The 22,224-nt window shown below is 39.6% G+C and overlaps 1 protein-coding gene across 5 annotated transcripts in view; it reads left to right on the top strand.

Moving 5' to 3' along the window:
• Positions 1–22,224, top strand: part of dco (discs overgrown) — a 109,866-nt gene that overhangs the window by 73,827 nt on the left and 13,815 nt on the right. For 3 of the 5 annotated variants that reach the window (XM_067114859.1, XM_067114860.1, XM_067114861.1), the window contains one exon: positions 7,768–7,900. In XM_067114859.1, coding sequence (XP_066970960.1) covers positions 7,768–7,900 — 133 coding nt within the window. Of the gene's footprint in view, positions 1–7,767; positions 7,901–9,926; positions 10,627–22,224 lie in introns of those variants that run through there. The other 2 variants (XM_067114862.1, XM_067114863.1) reach the window with 1 other exon arrangement.

Genomic DNA, 22,224 nt, shown 5'->3' on the forward strand with positions numbered 1-22,224 from the left:
GCGGGTGACGCTAGATGGCGTTTTCTCCGAGTTGGGGACTTCCTCTGGTGGAGAGATTCATCCCTCCCAGAACTAGTCCCGGCAGCGCTGTGTTTGTTTTGATGTTTCGTTTACCACTCTCCAAGATCGAGCGGGTTTCGAACATTCTTTCCTTGGTCTTGCCCACTCTCCGTCTGGTTGCTTTGGTTGGGTTGTTGACGCCTGCTCCGGCTTATATTATACTTGGCCTTTCATGACGGGCACCCCACCCACCTTTGTTTCCTGGCGGGGAGGTTCGAGAGGGGGAGTGAATGAGAGAGAGAGAGGATACCTCCGGTCTCCGGAGTTGATTTTCTCATTTTTACCATCACTTGTATCTTATATATATTTATATATTATCTGGCGGAGTGAGCTTCTCACTCCGCCACTATACTTATTTTATGTGTTTATTGAGTCCGGTGCTCCACCCTGGGGTTCCGCCGTCTTTTTTGCTGGCAGCCCTTGTGGTGGGTCCCTGTTGTCTCAAACTTTCCGTTCTGCCGGAGTATTCCGGTGACCGGGAGTATCTTGCCTTCCACTCTGTTTAAGTTATGGCTTGGTGGTCTCGTCTCTGATGAGGGGTTTTTCTCTCCACCGGAGCATTCCGGTGGTAAGCGGAAATACCCTGGCCTTCCAGCTTTAGGTTGCTTAGAGTGGTAGGTTCATGTACTTTTTTACACTTACAGACTGTTCGTTGTGAGGAGCCGGGGTGCACCGCTTCTCTCCAGCAACCGTATGGGCACGTGGTGTGCCGGACCCACGCTGGCTGTGCGGTCCGGTTGGATGATCTCATTGTTTGGCACCCCGACGGCTGTGAGGTTTGCTTCGCTCTGTGCGCTGGCATCCAGGACAAGTCGGTAAGATATAGCTTCTCATTTCTTACGTTCCTCATATCGGTGTAGTGCTTATATGGTTTTCGGGCTTTTTTTTCCGTTCAACCCTAATTGTCAGTTCTCTTACAGGCGGACGAGTCCTCCAAGAAGACTTCCCTTGAGTCTCTCCGCGCCTGGGTGGCTGGGTTCGAAGAAACGTTCCGTCCGGGGAAGCCTTATGTCCTCGGCGCGTTGTGGGACCTGCTTTACCCCGCGCCCGGTGGCTGCTGCAGTTCCCGAAGAGTTGGCCAACCCCGTCATCCAGCAGATCCGGGATGCGACCCAGCCACCCCAAGAGGACATCCTGTATGCGGAGGTGTCGGAGGATGTCGCCACACGTTAGACTTGGACCTGGAACCGATGAACACAGAGCCGACCAAGTGGTAGGTAGCGAGGTAAGTGAGGTTGCGGGGCGGGCGCCTTTTGATTCCCCATCTTCCTCTGCGTCTTCATTTTCAGGTTTTGTCAAGTCTTCCACCTTGGGTGACAGGGCTCCATCAGCTGTCCCTGTTGAAGCTGAAGACTTCATGGAAGGCGAAGGGCTTTAAGTCCTCGTCTTCCAGGAAAGCATCTCCCTTTCCCCCGTCGAAGGCTAAGGTCCCCGTTACCTGTAGCGTCCGGGAGCAAACCTGGAACCTCCGGCAAAGGCGCGTAAGAGGGCATCAAAACCAAGCCCTCCTCGCCAGCCTGCCTTTGACCCGGAGGCGTTTGCAAACTCGTTGTTCGAGAGGTTCTTGGCGGAGGTCGAGTCAAAGTTGTCTAAAATTTTCGAGAAACTTACCAGCCGTGATAACATACTGGCGGGAATGGCTCGGCCTGGCGGAGTCAAACCGCAGTATGCTATCCCTGACACGGCTGATCTCCCTCCTTTCGATGTCAGGAACCCTTGGCGTTTTGCCCTTCGTGCCATTCAGCACGAGGGTACTTTGACTGTTGAAGGTCTTGGCACGAGACGGTTAGAGGAACTTGAGTTCTTTCCTCCCGACCTCCTGCCCCCTTACCCAGGCTTCGTTAGGCTGACGGAGGAAGCCTGGGTACGCTCAAACAAGGTCCCTAGAGAGACAGTGATCTTCCCTAGGGACCAAGCTCAGTCGGCTCTCTTGCGCACTCTTACGGAGTGGCAGGCAGACAACACAAAGCTTACACCTTTCAAGGGCAACTACACCATGTTCGCCCTGGGTGATAAGTTGCCGACTCCATGCTTAAACAAAGTGGCTCTGGCTACGGCTCGAGCATGCTTTGACGGTAACCCCTTGCCTCAATTAAGGGAGACAGACTCCACATCCCTGGTATTCCCAGGGGGTGAGGAGTTCTGGAATGATGCCCCATCCACCTTTACTGTGGGAAAGCTGGACGCTTACTGTGCGTCGACCCAGTTCAGCGAGCAGCTTCCTAAGCTCCCGGAAGCCCTGCTGAAGACAGAATTTGAGGCCCGGACTAGGCTAGCCCGGTCCTTGAACTCCGTCTGCCTCACAGAAGCGACTGCCGTCTCCTGTGCAGATGAGCCCTTCTTTCAGGTTCTGGCTAAATCCCTGTTAGCAGGGTTTCAGACAGACCTTTTTGACTTCATGATGGCTAAGATAGAATGCAGGAAATTCATCTTTGCTGAAGCCACCATACGTCATGAGCCTAACAAGCTCATGAAGAGCTCTATCTGGGCCCTAACCTCTTCCCAGAAGAAGAGGTAGCCAGTGTGCTCAGGGAGGCTACTAGAGCTAACCAGAGTCTTCGCTCTCGCTGGGGTATCTCAGCTTATAAAGCGTAAGACCCCAGAATCTGGCAGCCCCCAGACTAAGAGTGGTAAGCGGTTCAGGAGACACAAGAGGCCTCATCATCAGACGGTAGTTCAAGCTGTCCCGGTCTCAGCAGTCGCGCAGCCCTCCACCTCTAAAGCTCATCCCAACAATACGTGCTGGTCCAACCAGCCCATTCCCTGCTGCACCCCGTCACGTTGCCTCGCCGGCGTATAATCCTACCTATGAAGGCCGTGGGTTCTTTCACGGCCTTAATAGGAGTGCAAGGGGGGGAAGAGGTCGGACCCCTTACAGAGGCAAGTCCAACACCGCCCCAAGAGGTAAACCTGGACGTGGTAGAGGAAACAAACCCGCTTCCTCCCACTGAGAACAGTCAGGTAGGTGGTCGCCTTTACTGGTTCAGAGACCAGTGGTCCTTCAGCCCTTGGGCACACAGCATTGTGTCCAAAGGTCTAGGATGGAGCTGGACCAAGGACCCCCCTCCTATGATCAGGTTTTACCAGCCACCCTCAAGAGTCCTACAGGACTATGTGGCGGAACTGCTCAACAAGCGAGCAATAAAGAAAGTAAGGCACCTAAAGTTTCAAGGCAGGTTGTTCACTGTTCCCAAGAAAGACTCCGATCAGCAAAGAGTGATTCTGGATCTGTCGCGTCTAAAACATTACATAAAATGCGACAAATTTCGCATGCTTACGGTAGCACAGGTACGGACTCTACTTCCGCGTGGAGCCGTCACCACCTCTATCGATCTTTCAGACGCTTACTATCACGTCCCGGTTGCGCAGAGCTTCTCTCCGTTCCTGGGTTTCAGACTCGGGAATCAAGCCTACTCCTTCAGGGTCATGCCTTTGGTCTAAATATTGCACCCAGGATATTTACAAAACTGGCGGACACGGTAGTTCAGCAACTCCGGTCCCGAGGGATATCCCTAGCAGCGTACCTAGACGATTGGATAATTTGGGCACCAACAGTTCTAGAGTGCCAGAAGGCCACGGCCACGGTCATCAACTTCCTGGAGTCGTTAAGTTTTCAACTGAACAGAGAGAAGTCCCGCCTGACTCCGGAGTCCCAGTTTCCCAAGCGGAAGGAGATAGCCTCCCTTACCAGGAAATTCCTGAGAGACAAAGCAGCATCCCACCGGGCCCAAGAAAGAATCCTCGGTTCCCTTCAATTTGCCTCAGTGACGGACCTGCTCTTAAAAGCAAAACTAAAAGACATAAACAGAGTGTGGTGGAGTCGAGCCAATGTCAGGCTCAGAGACAAGGTCTCCTCCATCCCCCGGATTTTAAAGGCGAGACTGCGGCCTGTCCAAAACAGTTCCGCTTCAGTTCCCTCCTCCGGCGCTGGTAGTTCACACGGACGCCTCATTAAGCAGCTGGGGAGGGTATTCGCCAAAACAAAAAGTACAAGGAACGTGGTCTACAATGTTTCAACGGTTCCATATAAACACCTTGGAAGCTATGGCGGTATTTCTAACCTTAAAGAAAATCCGCCCCAGCCGGATTCATATCAGACTGGTGTTGGACAGCGCCGTGGTAGTTCATTGCATCAACAGGGGCGGCCCAAATCAGGTCGCGTAAACCAGGTTATGGTAGCTATTTTCCCCTGCGAACAAGCACAGCTGGCATCTGTCAGCCACCCACCTAGCGGGGTGCGGAACGTGGTGGCGGATTCCCTGTTCAGGACCACTCCGTTGGAGACGGAGTGGTCTCTGGACGGAGAGTCTTTCAACTGGATTTGCCGGTTCCGGATCTCCAAGTGGATCTGTTCGCGACGGAGAGCAACTTCAAGCTTCCCTGTTATGTGGCCCCGAACCTGGATCCTCAGGCGTATGCCACGGACGCAATGACCATAGACTGGAACAATTGGGAGAAGATTTATCTATTTCCCCAATAAATTTGCTGTTGAAAGTACTGCACAAACTCAGGTCATTCAAAGGTCAACTAGCCCTGGTATCCCCGCTGGCCGAAGAGCAATTGGTTCCCTCTTCTTCAGGAACTCGGGTTGGAGTCTTCGATTCCCAATCCCAAACTGACCCAAACAGTACAAACCAAGACTGTGTCAGCTTCCTCAAGAATTCAGAATGCCCTAGTTTTATGGACTTTATAAAGTTCGCAGCTCAAAGGGGGAGCAAACATTGACCCCAAGTTAACACTCTGTTTTTAGAATCAGACAAGAGAGATTCTACTCTCAGACAATATGACTCAGCAGTCAAGAAATTGGCCTCCTTTTTGAAGACATCTGAAGCCCAAACCATGACTACTAACCTAGCAGTTACCTTCTTTAGATCATTGTTTGAAAAAGGCCTTGCCCCGGCCACTATTACCACAGCTAAGTCAGCCCTGAAGAAGGTATTCTTATATGGTTTTAAAATTGACCTTACAGATTCTTACTTTTCATCTATTCCTAGAGCATGCGCTCGTCTGAGACCCGTATCACGCCCATAATCTGTTACGTGGTTCCTCAATGATGTGCTTAAGTTAGCATCTGAGATTGACAACTCTCAATGCACTTATTTGGATCTGTTAAGGAAAACTTTATTTCTGATTAGCTTGGCTTCAGGTGCCAGAATTTCAGAGCTGTCGGCTCTCTCTAGAGGTGATAATTTTGTTAGTTTCCTCCCGTCCGAGAAGCCCTCCTTTCTCCTGATCATAGATTTTTAGCTAAAAATGAGGACCCTCAAGACAGGTGGTCTCCTTGGGAGGTGGTGCCCTTCCACAGGACCAGTCCTTATGCCCAGTCTATACCTTAAAGTCTTACCTTTAAGAACTCCTCAGTGTAAGTCGGGTCCTCTTTTTATCAGGGAGAAAGGTGGAACTCTTTCATTAAACGCAATAAGGCAACAAATTCTGTATTTCATTAAACAAGCTAACCCGGATTCAGTCCCTAAGGTTCATGATATTGCAGTAGCTACTTCCACCAATTACTTTCATAATATGGATTTTTCAGAACTTACCAAATATACGGGTTGGAAATCACCTCTAGTGTTTAAACGCCATTATTTAAAATCACTCGAAGCCCTGAAATTTTCTACAGTGGCTGTGGGGAGTGTCATTTCCCCACCTTAATTACCCATTATCCTTTATCCCTCCCCCTCCCCCCCGCCCGCCTGCCTCATTTACTTCTCTGCCTGCCCTTCTGGATGATCATGCCTCACTGCCTTGCTCCTCATATTGATATTATTATTGTCTTTTTATTATCTTTTGGGGACTGTATTTTGACATGCTGTAATTTTGGATTGTCTTAGGGGTACTGGACTGTTTTTATTTTGCTCCATGTACCCCATATATTTTCTCGTGTTGTAGATGTCTCTCTTATGTTTAGTTATAAGTTCATATTTACTCCTTTTAATCTTAAGTATTTTTGAATGTATTTTGCCTTATAATCTTAAGTATTTTTGAATGTATTTTACCTGCCATATTGTTTGGTGTATTGACTTTGTATTCTACTTTTAAGGTCGTATTACTGTATTTTCATGTTAATTTTCATTTTTTCATGTGAGAGATATCCTCATTAAATCCATTTCCATAGCTTGTGTTTTTCTTCAGATCACCTTTTGTTCCTTGTAGTTTGCAGTCTTGGCATGATTCTCTATCACTATTTCACCGGCTGACACGGGGCTGGACTCAGAAAAGGGATTTTGACAAAGGAAAAATCTATTTCTGAGGAAGGCCCCGTGTCACCCGGTGACCCTCCCAGAAGTGGCTTCGCTCCCCCTACTTGCACATGCCAAGCCTGGGGTGGTGCTAGTATGGAATGAAGTAGGTGGCGCTGGTGTCGCCGGTCTGGCGGACGCCTGTCGCGTGGGGGCCTGTAACGGCTCACCGCTCTCTTTCGAGGGTTTTTGACATAAGGATGTCTATCGAGTGTAGCTCTGTGGTTGTGATCCTTTCACTCACCCTTGTTATACCGACGTCTTCCTTAGGAAAGACGCTTCGATCTGGGGGTAGTAACCCCAGCATTCGTGGAAAGCTCTTTTTCTCTGGTATATCTAGCAATTTATACCTAGAAATTCGTGTTGGTATGGAATTTCACCGGGTGACACGGGGCCTTCCTCAGAAATAGATTTTTCCTTTGTCAAAATCCCTTTTCTGTGTGGAGTTTAAATATTAGGGCCTCCTAGATTTCCATTCAATCAGCCATGTATTTCAATACTTTCTTAGCATTTTTAATAATGCAGTTATATTCAGACTCATTTTTACTTAAGGTTAACCTAAAATTTAACTTGCATGTCTTTTATATGTTTAACCAAACATTTAATATATTTTAATAGGATTTTTATGGAATTTTAGGTTGTGGTATACATCAGTGGCATAAGATAGGTGGAAGGAACAACTTTATTTCATTCACAGGGGTCTCTAGATAATAGAAAGATTTACAAAAAATTTATGTAACTAATATTACTTGGTTTAACTACTGATAAAATATTTTGGTTCTGAACACCTTTGATTTTATATAAATTGATGATAGCATATGAAAAAATATTTTGTTTCATGTGTGATCAATATAGTTTTTCATTTAGAAAGTTTGCCAATATGAACATTTAAGCTTAAAGCACAGTCTAAATGTATACTGTACACTGAATGGTCAAGTTCTTAACAGAACACATGGGTTTTGGCAAACTGAATATAGTGAAACAGAACTGCTTTACAGTTGGGGTTGTATGAAAAACTTAAAAAAAAATTATTTTCTACTTTAGTTTTAGGCATTGGGTCAAGTTCATAGCCAAATTAGAAAGTAGTATTTACAATCCTTCAAGTTAACTGTTATTACATGGTTACTAAAATAATCCTCAGACACATTCACGAGTGCAGGGAAACTCCTCCGCATTCCTAATACTCCCATCTTTAGCAGATTTACTATATTTAAAGTCTTTGAAGCCCAGGGAAAGGAAGTAATAAAAGGTTATTTCAAGTATCTCACAGGGAAATATGACATATTTTGAACACACAATAATGGAGATATTTAAAGAAACAATATGTGACTTAAAGTTGAAGTAAATCTTTCTTGAAAGGATGCAGAAAAATGTAATCAAACATGAATACTAACACAACCGACAAAAATTCTATCTGTGGTACATTCTAGTCCCTTTGAACTAATAGTTTAAGTTTTTGCATTTGTAGGGTGGTTCTCGAAATCAAGAAAATGAAATCGAGCGAAGAGATAGACAAAGCAGCAGACCTCAAGCCACAGGCGCCACGTCCCGGATACGACACGACACGACAGTAGGAGGTGTGTTGCCCTCGCCAACTGCAGGTGAGTCACAGTCTGTAAACCTGCCGGCCTCGTTCATCCACTTCCTCTTCGGAATTAGGTCTCGGGTGTTTTGGAAGATTTCGCCCATTAGAAATCTCATGTTGCTACTTAAAATAAATATTTTTTTCTCTCTATTCCATTATCTTTGGATACAGAAAATCCATGAGGGGGGTTAGAAGTCCCTTTTGTATCTGGCTAAATGTAACTGACCATTCTTGATGGATAACTTCCTTTTTTTTTTAATCCAAATGGTTAGAAGAATAATGCCATTATTCTCTTTGAGCAAGAGATTTCCACTCTCTTCTTAATAATTTCTTATTCCTATTACTTCTCACTTTTCTTATTAGAGTAAACATTGCTTTTAAACCACTTTTTAAATTTTGTTGTAGAATTTTTGTATTAATAGAAATTGTTGCTTTTTTATTTCTAGCCAATTTAATTAATTATAATGTGCTTTTTTTCCCCTTTCCACACATCCTTAGAAGTACTATATTGGCACGAGGGCTAATGTTGATAGGGCCACAGTATACTTATGGCTCATATCGTATTTCAAATTTAGCGTTTTCCTTAACCTCATACTAAAGTTTATGTAGCTCAGTGTGACCGCGTTTAGAAAGAATCGTAGCTAGTCAAAATAATGCTCATTTTCCTTTTGAAAGATGAAGAAAATGGGTGTTACTTCCTTTTGTCTGACATCTTTTCTTCCCAGTTCAGTTTGTCTGTATGTTATTACCAGGTGTCCTCTCATTTACTGACTTTTGGTCCAACACCTTTTCATGAAGTTGAATTCTTTGAAGTAACTATAGATTTGAAAAATAAGGAACTCATCTTACAGACACACACACACACACACACGGATGGTGTTTCTTGCAAAAAAAAATCTCATCTTACTGGATTCATCATTCATAAGCACTGGTTAATTCTCGTGTATTTTGCTTTATTGTGTCGTTTTAATTTTGGTTTGAATTAAGCATGCTTCTGGTTCCAAAATTTATACAAGCTGCCAACATAAGGCAGGGTCAATTACACCGAGAAAATTCTAGCCAACACTGTTTTTTCAGCATACCGTTTATTTTTTTCCTGACATTCTATAATGTTTTGCTTGTAGCCATACAGATTTACTTAGTACTTATTGTAACGAAAGCCTCGCAGGTAGAAAAGAGACAATTGTGAACCATCAGTTCACTTGGATGCATTAAAGGCTGTATATAAATAACTTTTCAGCGGTGAGTAAAGTCATTGACCTGTTTGCATTGATATATCAAACCAGGGACTTAAGGATAAGCAGATGTCAAAGATTTCAGTTGGTTGTCATGTGGTAACAAGGGAGAGGAGCAGTTTAGTGAGAAAATTAGGTATGCAAGAAGCAGGATGGAGAGTAGGAGAGCAAACTAATTATAAAGGTCATAGATTAAAACATTAATCAGATGGGTATTCAGGTAGAAGAAGCACTAGAAGATTGGTTGGAGACAATTTAGTTAATGTTGCAAGACTTGAAAGAAAAAATGTGCTGTAATAACTTGCATGGATGACTAGCTAATAATACACAAACTTCAGCAACCTTTGCCAGTTACTGTATGAACACATACAGAATACAGTATTCATTTTTACATAACCAGTACAGTACAGTACAGTACAGTCTTGTTTTTATCACCTTAATCTATCTTATAATTTGATAAAAAAAAAAAAAAAATAAGCAATGCATATTCGTAGGTAATTCAAGAAATACCAAAAATTGAACAAGAAGCATCCAAACAAGTAGTCTTGAATGCTTATTACAGTATTTTACTTAATGGACAAAGTGATGTTGGACCAAAAATCACCTGAATGAAAACACATTGGAAGGTAAAATGCGGCCAAACCAGATTTAGACGGAAAACTGTTGGACAAAAAGATAATGCACTAACAATGTGCCAAACTGGATACAGTACTACTACTACCACCTAAATGATTATTGTCACATTTTGAGTCAAATCTCCTAATTTCCCTAGCTAGAGAATCTTACATTTTGCTCTCCCCCTTACAGGGAAACCACTTGTAATTTGAGCGTGAAGGAAACAATAACCAATAAATACTCCAGGAATGTGTATAGCATTTAACAACTCTAGGTTATTGTAGTACCAAGAATATTCCACCCTGGACTTCAGAAAACTCATCTTTCGGTTCTGAACCGCTTTCAAGACCAAAACTTCATCATTGTAAGCTGCGCTGACTATGTGCACTGATATGAACCTTCACTGCTCTTGTAAGCACTTTTGTATTTTGTGATTTTGAAATACAATTGTTGTAAATGTTGGCAGGCTCATGATGAAGAAGATGTTTCTTTTTATCAGTGATTGATTCTTGGACTGCAGACTTAAATTTTTTTATTTTATTATTGTACATATTCGTTGCCTTTTGTGTTGTATATATAAAGTAAATGAGCACCATATTTTTTGCTGTCTTTTTCATTTAGGTTAGGTTCTCTCATCGAAATGTTCAACAGTCAGTTGTCCTCAGATTTCATTTCTTGCAGCATTCGTTTGTTTCCTTATGGATGCATTCATGTAGTTTGTGTGTGTGCTCTTGTACTTCGTACTCATTGCTTGCTATTGATCAGTTGCATGCATGGAAGTGTTACAGAGATGGATGGATTGTAGAGTGTGATAGGGCATTTGTACCTGTACAACATTGTTTTTATTACCATAATGTATGACAGTCGTATGAATAAATACATTTCAAGTAATGCTTTGTACTATCTTTTGTAGGCTTTCCTTCATTTTATGATTATGAATACCTTGGCATTAGCCCTCCTGCCTTTATATTACAGTATCATTACTATTGTTATTGACAAATTTATTTGGCTTTGCATGACTTGACATTTATTTTTGTTCAATGAAATCTTTTGTTAAAAATTTATACCTGTCAAGCTTTAATTTGAAGTCTTGTCTTAATTTTGTCTGTCTGTCTTCTCTCCTAACTGGAAATCTTTATATACAGTACACTTGATTTTTACGGGTGGTACTGAAGGCAGCCAGGATAAAAGAAGGAAGTTTGGTTGTACTTCTTTTCTGGAATTCTGTAGCAGGGTTTTCTACTAAAGAAATTTCAGATAACAGCATCTATTCCTTAAGAATGAAGAAAGTGGATGATTAAATGAAAGGCAGGATAAAAAGTTGTCATTATCAGTACTTGAAACTTGTTACAAATATCAAGAAAGCCAAGGTAGCACTAATGTAAAAGGTCATGGGAAATTTAAAAAGAAAAAACTTGAATGAGTACCTGTATTGGTAAAACTAGTTCACCAAATAGAAAATATAAACAGTATACGATATTTTATAACAGCATAGTTTCTATTGTCATGTGGATGTAATATGCATTTGTGCATAAAATATTTTTTACAGTATAATAGCACATAATGACAGTCTTGACAAATGGAATGGTATTAACCTCTTGAGTTGGAGGGGGGAAAAGGGTGGGTTGGTTTCTAGACATTGTCTGTGGTAAAATAGGATTACAGTTTATGACCACGAGAGACCATTCTCTTTTATATCTTGCTATAAGATGTAATGCTGGTTTTGACCTCATTTTGAAGCTGAATATTTATTTATTTTATTTTATTTATTTATTTATTTATTTTTTTTTTTTTTGAAAAATGAAACATTATAAATAATGCATTAATTTATATGAATTAATTTTTTTATAATAAAATATTTCAGAAAAAACTTAGTAGATTCATAAATTCTTTTTTGTACGACCAAAAAAGTTTTATGAATTTCCTTTCCAATAGTGTACATCAGTTATTTATGCTTGTTAAACTAGTGATGTTTCTCTTTGAAATGCATCTACTTTTGTGAGATATGAAGTTTAGCCATACCCAATACTTTCCAGATGTCATCCCAATGCCACCCAGTGTTAAAATATTTCAATTAATTTTGTTTACAACTTATGGAATGACATCAAATATGGATGATGATGTCATTCCATGTCATCAGAATCTTCAAACAGATGACATTTCCATGATGTCATTTATATGGAAAACGTGATTGAAAATCTACCCTTTGGAAAACCTGTGACGGTGAAATATAATAGAAATATGAAAAGTAAATTAAAGGAATAATTTGGCTTTTCAAACAGAAGTACTACTGTCAATATGGGTAAATGTTTCAAATAGTTGAAGTCTTTGGGATGATCACATCATACAGAAATGGTTGTGCAAGTTTATTCAGATAATTACTCTACCATGCAGTGATATTTTCATAATTCCATGTCTGAACTTTGACCTTGAATACTAGTGTTTGAGTAAAGGACATCGAGTTCCACCCATTTACTGCAACTTCCCTTTTAACCTCAGAATTCTCATCTGGTTTAGATTACTTGCTTTTTTTCCCATGATTTCCTCAGCATTGTTGGTCATTATTGTCCTGCTACCTCCATATCTCTTAGTTATCCTAACCTTCCTCATCTCTTATCCCCACAGCCCAAATCGTCTCTTTGAGATCTTTGTATATTTTTTATCTGTTGAATACCACATCTTTCATGATCTTCCTACTGCTTTCCAGGCATGAATATGTGGATGTATTAGCATTTTATTACAGTGACACCTTTCCAAAATCAACATTTTCAGCGTCAGTGTCTGTGTCGCGGCTGCGAGGAGCATCACAGGCTTCGTGCACACCCACAAACTTTTTTCTGTTTACTTATGGGATGTTTTTTTATTTTCCAGTAGTTCAGCAATCTCTTTCCACTTCATCCAGGCTGTTGTTGTCCTCTCCTTACCACTTTCCCCTTGTTTTGCCTTAAACACTTGGGAAATAAAAAAAACCCTCTTGCAATCCTGTCTGTCTGTCTGTCATGAGGATTAAAAAAAATTTTTTTTATCTCACTTTGCATCAGTATTAATAAGAAGCTTTTAATATGTACCAAAGTTTTACATTGCCAGTTAAGAACAATCTTGAAAGTAAGCCCTACATGAGTTGAAAATGTGACTTAAGGATGGCCACTCCCTAGAATATACTTTTTCCTTATATCATAATTCTGCCTCCAAATTACCCATTTCTATAGCATCTCTTCCAATTCTGCTGTTGTCTGCATAAAGTAGCTCCTGGGTCTCCAGGAGCTACCGTTATGTAGCTGCCCTGCTGTGATAACCAGCAAGGGCTGGAAGTAAATCTCGGATTGACTCAAAGATATGTCTCAAATTCTTCTAATACACTTGTCAGTGTCTACAGTCCATTATACATAAACATCACAGGCTTAATGAATCTCTCTAGTGCCCTCTGCCTTCATAATAAACATTTAACTGTTGCAGCACTCATGTCAAACATCTCAAGTTTCAGAAATACATGATAATCTTTCTCACTGAATGGGTCTTTATCAGTGTCATAAAAACTGCTTCTGTTGTTGACACTTTTTGACATGAAGCCTGACAGCCAGTTAATGAGTTTATCCTTTTTTCTTGGCCTCTCTTCCAGCAAGTCTAATATTTTAATAGCATGCTCAAGAAGTCTTGCCTATAATATCTCTTGTATTGCATCACCTTTGTAACTTTTGTATTATTGGTATAATTTTTTCTCACTCCTGCATTACTGTACTGTATTGCCATACTCTACTCTCTTCTTATGGTCTTATCCCTTTGTCAGGTTTTTATATTCTCTAGTTAGATCATTAACGAATAGCTGAAGCTGTTTTTAAACAAATCACATGCTGTTATTGGGAATGATGGAACTTTGCTATATTTTAGCTAACCAAGAGCCCTCTCAACTACTTCAGATTGTTGTGGTCTATTGGTCATCATTGTGTTAACATCAATCAGTTTGTTTTCTTCCTTTCCACTTGGAAGCCTGTCAGTTTACTACCTCCATCATTCCATTATACCTTTTTTCAACTTTAATTTCTCCATTTCTTCCATATACTTTGCCTTTCTTATACCTTTTCCATCTTGCCTCAGCCCCCCTTTCTATCATGAATATTTTCATTTTTCCCTTTGCTGCACCAAGATTTTGGTTCACTTCATCCAAACCTCTCTCTCCCCTTCTCAGTGTATACCTCACTTTCCTTTTCCTTGCTCATATTCAGCCAGAAGTTGAAGGCTGTCTTCTCTTCAGTTGAATTTTGTGAATCATGATCTTCAGTAATAGAATTTCCCCCTCCATGGATTATGCATTAAGTATTTGCCTGTGCAGTCCTGTACTAACTTAACATTTCATGTATATACCCTGCAACATACAATAGAACATAGAAGATATGAAGGCCCACATTAGGCAGGCTATACTTACAGATCCAACTCTTCCTCTGATGTAGGATTTACTGCAATATCATCTAATGTAACTAGTCAGTCTTCTTTACCCAATAGTTCTTTGTTTTCATGACAGATTTGTCTGCAGTATGGTTAACAGGTTTGATTACTACAACACTGTCACAGAAATTTGTAATTTTCTGAGTAGAAGTGCTTATGGAGCCTTTCATAATTGTCCCCCAAAAAATCTCTGTTCAGCAAATAGGTTTTCTTTCTGCTACCAAAGTAGCCATAGCCTGAACCACTATGGTTATATCACATACACCTGTTCCTGTTTGGTTTGTTACCATTTCTAAAACCTGTCATCTCTAGTAAATGGCAGGCATTGTGGGATAAAGAATCTGGCAACAGCAGATCAAAACAGATTAAGCCAATTGTTAAACTGTAGTGTCTGTTGAAAAAGAATACCACTTTGAAGAACTGTTGTCCCTCCTTGGAAATGGTATTTGATGAATAAGCCACCTGGTCCACTCCCTGAATGCAGAGAATGCAAAACCATATGTAGTCAACAACACTTGCATTCGTCCAATTATTAAATACTTGAGATATACTTCATTGACAACAAATCCTTATGAGCACCCTTATGAGAGTAAAGAATGTTTAACTCGGTGATCTGGTTAAAGTTATTAATCTTTATTTCACCAAATGTCTATCTTGATATCAATTCCTGTTGTAATTTTATACTTTTTCTGCTTTTTTTTTATACTGATCAATTTTCTATGCTTATCTGCCAAGGGAAGTTTTTAAACAAAAACTTCTGAAAAACCCAGGTAACAGTCATTTTGAGTTTGTATCTTGAAATTAATTTACTGGATAGAAAATATGGACTCTTACAGTATTACTGATTGCCCTCTAACCAGATTAAATTTTGGTTTCTTTAAAAAGCCTCTATTGTGCCACAGATGGTTAAAAGAAATTATCAAAGATTAAATTGGGAGCTTGCTTAAATTCCTAAAATCACAATTAATTTATAAAGCTGAAAATTATAATTTATTTTACTAAAACATGAAAAACAAGACTATCAACCACTGTAGTTCAGGGTGATATAAGTCATTTCTAGACCGATTGGACGTGCCCAAAGGAAGTTGTTACGAAAGATATGCAGGAGAAGAGCAGGTTCCCTTGTCAAATGGGCAAAGCGAGACTGCTTGAGGATAACCCTTGTCTGTTGGCCAAGCAAGTATTGAGCAAATATGGCTAGTAACAAGCTGTCAGGAAGATGAGGTAGGTGGTAAGTGAGCATGGCTGATATCGGGCTGTTGCAGTGAGAGTAAAAAAGCATAGGAAACGGAAGAATGCAGAAAATATGTATCTATGTATTTCTCAGTTTTCTATGTTTTTTTTCACTTCCTAAACCAACACAATGGCCCAATACATAGCCACGCTCACTTATCACCTACCTCATCTTCACAACAGATGGCTACTGGCTACACTCACTCTATGCTTGCTTTGCCCGTTGATCGGGGTTGTCCACATCTCTCACCAAGTTCACTCCACACCTTGGCCTACTGACAAGGTACCTGCTCCTCTCCTTCAAAGTCTGATGACTGGACTACCTGCCTCTGCTTGCTTCATTGCATGTGCATTTGATTTCTTACATGCCTACAGGCCAAACTACTTGTAAGTGATTCCATGGCGAGTCACTTTTCAATAATGTTTGCATCAGTGCTGCCACTCCGGGTGTACTATTATGGATATGCCATATCCCACTAGTTTTCTAACTACTTTGAAGCTGTAATTGATATACCAGCAAACCCTTGCTCAGTTGTTACAAGTCATGATGGTGTACTAATGTCCATGCCTACTGGTGTGCCGATGCTATGAAATACTGCTGACGTTTTCCTTTTTGACTATGTACCTCAAGAAGTCTTGAGATCTAACCCCCATTCTTTTGGTATCTCTGCCCCAAGTCATTGTCCAAGATTGCATCTCCATACAAGTGTCAGCAGACATCAGAATTTTGACTGTCACCAGTTGCAACATTGGTTTCCTAGAGGAAGCCATAACTGATTGCTCTAGTGATCCGGCCCTTCGTCCCTGCTGCAGTGAGTGAACTTCATCCAATAAGAGTTCCTGCTACAGTAATCAAATTCATTCCAGTGACATTTATTGCTACAGTCCACTCCTGCATTCAACTGGCATCATGTATCTACTGATGATTGCTCCAGTTCTGGCAACATTTCCTAAATGACCAAACCTGCTGAGTTACACTTATCTCTACAGTGCCTGCTGCTCCAGCAGTGATATTCATTGCTTACTCTTGCATTCATTTCTCCTCTTTTACCACTCTGGTACTGTTCTTGCTACAGTGACTGAACTTGCTCCAGTGAAGGTTCCCAGTACAATCCTTGCACTTATGTTTTAACAGAGTCTTCAGAGGACTGCCTAGGCAACTGATTGCTTTACGTCCAAATGACTGCCCAGTGGCTAATGATCATTCGTTCCAAGTGACTAGGTTGAGTTACTTTGATGTAAAGGCAGGTCTTTAATTCTCACCCTCCTTGGATCTTGTCCAGCCATGCTGGGGATTCCTTGATGAACCCTGGAGAGCACCAGAGTCTCCTTTGTCAGGAGAGATTTTACATTATAACATGAGTTTTGGCATAAGAAGCCAACTGTCACTAAACTATAATTAATATGTGTGTATAAATGGCAGCAGAAATTGGCAAAAGTCTTTATCTTCAACACTGACCACTATAAATGTGGGAGCTTTAACAAGTGATTCATACCGGAAGTCTGATTATTGGAAGCACTTTACATAAGCACTGCTGTCTGTTCCTAGTCAACCAGTTCCTAGCTTTCTTGATAACTGCCTTAGTTTAAATTCAGGCCATATTTATAACTAGGGATGATGCCTTCAATGGTGGTAGCATCTTTGTCACAATAATTTTGAGAATAATTTTGAGGGAACACAATGCGGGGGTTGTTGGAGACAAGACACCACCACAAACTGTCTCTCCAATTGTGTTCCTTCATTGAATATCTACTCACTAATTGATAATGATTGTTCTCTGGGTGTCTCTTCATCAGTGCTCTCTGCAGGCATGTCAGGTAACATAGAGGAAGCAATATAGCATGAGTTTAAGCAATATAGCATAAACAAACTTAATTTTGCCTCCTGTGATTGTGATGTAGAAACCACAACCTCCAGCCTCACATCCAAAGACATCGTCTGAGTTGTGGTTGTCTAATCTTGGTTGACTTCAAGCTATTTCAACTTATCACGATGTCAGGGACATCAATGAAGGGTTATAGAGAGATAGACTTAGTGTTGGAATCTCAAGATATACAAAGGGCTCTCAAGCTCTGATACAGGATAGAGCGGTATGTACGTAAAAGAGAAAGGTTAAGAGACAGCTTGCAAGGCAGAGTAGTTGGGAGGAACAAGCAAAGTGGCTGAGGAGAAATGGAAAAACTAAAATAAGCAAAGTAAATAATGATGAAAATGCAGAAATTAAAGCTGAAAATGATGATACTGGAACACTGGCTGCACCTTTTTGAAAACCTTATGAATGAAGAAAATTAATAGGAACTGGAGAATATAAGCATACTAGAAGGATGGGTAGAGAGAACTCCAGCCGAAAAGGGCCCTTAGGAAAATGAAGAGCGGAAAAACCCAGGACCATGTGGAATAACAGTAACTTCATGAAAGCAGTAGGGGCTCCAGTCATCCATCAGCTTAGTAGAAGAGATTAAATCCTGGTAAAGGGAGAGAAAGAACCAGATGGGAAAAGAGCCTTACAGTGATTGTATAAAAATGAAAGGAGGATGCAATGTAATGTGGAAGCTAATAAGATAACAGTGTATCTAATATTGCATGTATTATTGTCATATTGTATTACAAAATATGAACCGAGTGATCATGTGCCATTTGCATTCTGGTTTTGTTTACATTCTTAAAATCATCAGCTGATTGCATTTTACTGTCTTTAGTTACCGAATGAAACTTAATTCAGAGAGATTTCTTTCGTAAATTATCAAATCTGGGTTTAAAAACTGCAACTACTATATTTATAAATACAGTAAATTAAATGAAGTACATATGTGATTTTGTCAGTTTCAGGCATTCCTTTTGCCCCGAAATCGGTTTGGAGTCTGCTCATTATTCGTTTCTTTAAAAACAGCTATGATACCTTGCTTCAAGTTAGTGGCATACAGCTGTATCTTAAGTGGCATACAGCTGTATCTTAACACCTCCATTGCGTGACAGATGAATAAAAATGTATTTGATTTTCATTTATGGAATTACACTGAAAATAAACATGTTTTTAACAAGACAACTATAACGCAACTCTTAGTAAACATGTGTTAGTTATGGTAACTTACATTGGCAAACAGCTGTTTATTAATATAAACTGCAAGACAGTAAAAGCTTTAGCTTAATTTTTAAAGCTGGAAGCAATGTAAAATAATAGAGAAACAGTAACAATAACACAAGGGATGCTGCTAAGCGAGTGGTGTACCCACTAAGAGTGCCTGATTTGAAAAAAACCGTTTGACAGCCAATCCGGAGGTGAAAACCCTCAATTCGATATTTCCATTTCACACCGATATATTTGTTGATATTTCCATTTCACACCGATGTATTTGTAAGTACGATATACCAGTCCGTTACCTTGGTCCGCTACTGTATATATAATACAGATAAGCACTTGAAAGTAATGTTGCTGACAGGAACATCCACTGAAGGGAGTGAGATGTAGGAGTTGGTGAGAGAAGGATTAAGGGTTGAGGCTAATTGGTAGTTGCAGGTTCAGATGATGGGAAGATTTTGCCAGCATGGAAAGTACATGCATTAACTATCCTATGTTAGCTTGCTTACAAGCTTTCCTTCATGGGTGGATAAGATCATTGTGAATGATGTGAAGACCCATCATATTGTGTAAGCTTGTAAAATGATTGCTCAGCAAACTTTAAAGTCATGAATTCATTTTAAGCTTCTTTCCCTGTAACCAGAGGCTCAGGATTATCTTTTTCACCATCGGCATCCATCTGTTCTGCTCCCATAACTGCAACCGAAGCATCAGTTTTCTCACTCATCGTGAGCTGGTGTGATGCATGCGCACTAGATCCCATAGTTCATTCATGACTGTTTGTTACTAAACATTAAAACCCTCAAATTCCTCCCCCTCTGCCTCATCAATGAACATCCTGTAACTTTTCACATGACATGATGATAAGTCATCTTCTTGTACTAAATAAGCCAAAAATCAATGGGAATATGTTTATGTTGTATATGATATCGGTGGAGATGCAGGTTTGTGTACAAATGAATGTTTGATTTATATTTAGTTGGGTTACCAAAGAATATTGTCTTGCTAAGGTTTAAAGTGAAATAACACTGCTTTAGGTAAGCTCTTATCGAGTGAGCGGACTATCGGGGTGAGAGAGCTAACGATTTTCATAGTGAGAGGTGGACACGCACCACAGTCAGTTTTGTTCTCAACTTTGTAATGTGTGGTTGGGTAGCAAAGAACAAATTTTATTGGACTAAACATGGTTAATGAAGTAGATGGATGAATCAGCCTTTTTATCTTTAACCGCTTAATTCCAGGACTGAGTAAATTGAATATATTGGTATCGTGGTTTACCCATGCCTATCATAATCCAAACCCGCATCATTGCGTCAGTAACATCATATAAATTAGTAAGTAATAATTAAAAAACAATTGTCCTTTTATGTTTTATAACACAACGGCATTCTTTAAGTAGAGAAAGGGTCATGAATTCTCTAAACGAATCTGGTAATTTATAATTTTCTGTAATTGACTGAAGTCATTATGTGTTGTCGCTCGTTTGACCCTAATGAGTAGCAATACATGTACTAAATAAGCCAAACACATGGGATGGATGAGGGTGGTTATATTATGGGGAAGGTTTAAAGTGATAACACTGCTTTAGGTAAGCTTTCCTATGGCAGAGTATGCCCAGCAGTTGTCCAGCAAAAGAACAATTTTATTACTAGTAGGTAAGCCTTTTTTCTTTAACCAACTCAAAACGCCTATTGACGATATCATCGTCGACTAAAATGTCTGTTGGGTGCGAGTGGATGTACCGCAATTGTAAAAAATTTCAACCTTCGTCAACTTTGACTCGACCGAAATGGTCGAAAAACGCAATTGTAAAACTCTTACATTCTAGTAATATTCAATCATGTACCTTCATTTTGCAAAAATTGGAAGTCTCTAGCACAATATTTCGATTTATGGTGAATTTTTGAAAAACTTTTTTCTTACGCACGGGCGTAACTCAGCCGAAAATTTCATAAATTCTTTTCGTCATTTTGTCGTAATTTTTGCACTGTCCTATATTAGCCGTTACATAAAGTTTTATATATGAAAATGTGCGCAATGTCATGTACAATACAGCAAAATACAATCCATGGTTGTAGCTTTTATCAGTTTGGAAATATTTTCATATAAACCACGATAACTGCCAAAATTTCAACCTTCGGTCAACTTTGACTCGACCGAAATGGTCAAAAAACGCAATTTTAAGCTAAAACTCTTACGATCTAGTAATATTCAATCATTTACCTTCATTTTGCGACCAATTGGAAGTCTCTAGCACAATATTTCGATTTATGGTGAATTTTTGAAAAAAACTTTTTCCTTACGTCCGCGCAGAAATTCTTTCACACGTTGTCGTAATGTTTGCACTGTTTTATATTAGTCGTTACATAAAGTTTTATATATGGAAATGTGTGCAATTTCATGTAGAATACAACAGAAAATAACTCATGGTTGTAGCTTTTATCAGTTTTGAAATATTTTCATATAAATCACGATAACTGCCAAAATTTCAAGCTTGTCAACTTTAACTTGACCGAAATAGTAAAAAAATGCAATTATAAGCTAAAACTCTTACATTCTAGTAATATTCAATCATGTACCTTCATTTTGCAACAAACTGGAAGTCTTTAGCACAATATTTCGATTTATGGAGAATTTCTGAAAAAAATTTTTTCCTTACGCCTGCATCGCTGTAACTCGGCCGAACATCTCAGAAATTCTTTCGTCATGTTGTCGTAATGTTTGCATCGTTTTACATTAGTCGTTACATAAACTTTTATATATGAAAATGTGCGCAATTTCATGTAGAATACAACAGAAAATAACTCATGGTTGTAGCTTTTATCATTTTTGAAATATTTTCACATAAATCACAATAACTGCTAAATTTCAACCATCGGTCAACTTTAACTCGACCGAAATGGTAAAACGCAATTGTAAGCTAAAACTCTTACATTATAGTAATATTCAATCGTTTAACTTCATTTTGCAATAAATTGGAAGTCTCTAGCACAATATTTCGATTTATGGTGAATTTAAAAAAAACATTTTCCTTACGCTCTGCGCTGTAACTCTGCGAACATCTCAGAAATTCTTTCGTCTCATTGTCGTAATATTTGCACCGCTTTATATTAGTCGTTACATAAAGTTTTATATATGAAAATGTGTGCAATTTCATGTACAATACAACAAAAATAACTCATGGTTGTAGCTTTTATCAGTTTTGAAATATTTCCATATAAATCACGATAAATAGAAAAATTCGACTTTCGGTCAACTTTAACTCGGCCGAAATGGTCAAAACTGCAATTGTAAGCTAAAACACTTACAGTCTAGTAATATTCAATCAATTAGCTTCATTTTTCAACAAACGGGAAGTCTCTAGCACAATATTTCGATTTATGGTGAATTTTTGAAAAACATTTTTTTACGTCCAAGACGTTACTTAATTCATGCATCATTTTGTGATAATATTTTCTCTGTGTTGTTTTGATCGTTTTAAAATTTATTATATACCAAAATCATCACAATTTAGTGTACAATACAACTAAAAAAATTAACTCATTAGCTTTAACCGTTTTGCTTACAGCGATTTGTATACAATTATATACGAGTTTTTTTTTTTTTCGCTGTCATATATTCCAATATTTATATATGATAATGATATTTTTTTCATTTCTGATGGTTGCATACTAAACTTCAGGCAATGACAAAAAAAATGAGCCAAAAATGAACTCTTAATCTTAAAACTAAGC

This window comes from Macrobrachium rosenbergii, chromosome 13, assembly GCF_040412425.1.
Source record: "Macrobrachium rosenbergii isolate ZJJX-2024 chromosome 13, ASM4041242v1, whole genome shotgun sequence".
Classification (NCBI taxonomy): Eukaryota; Metazoa; Arthropoda; class Malacostraca; order Decapoda; family Palaemonidae; genus Macrobrachium; species Macrobrachium rosenbergii.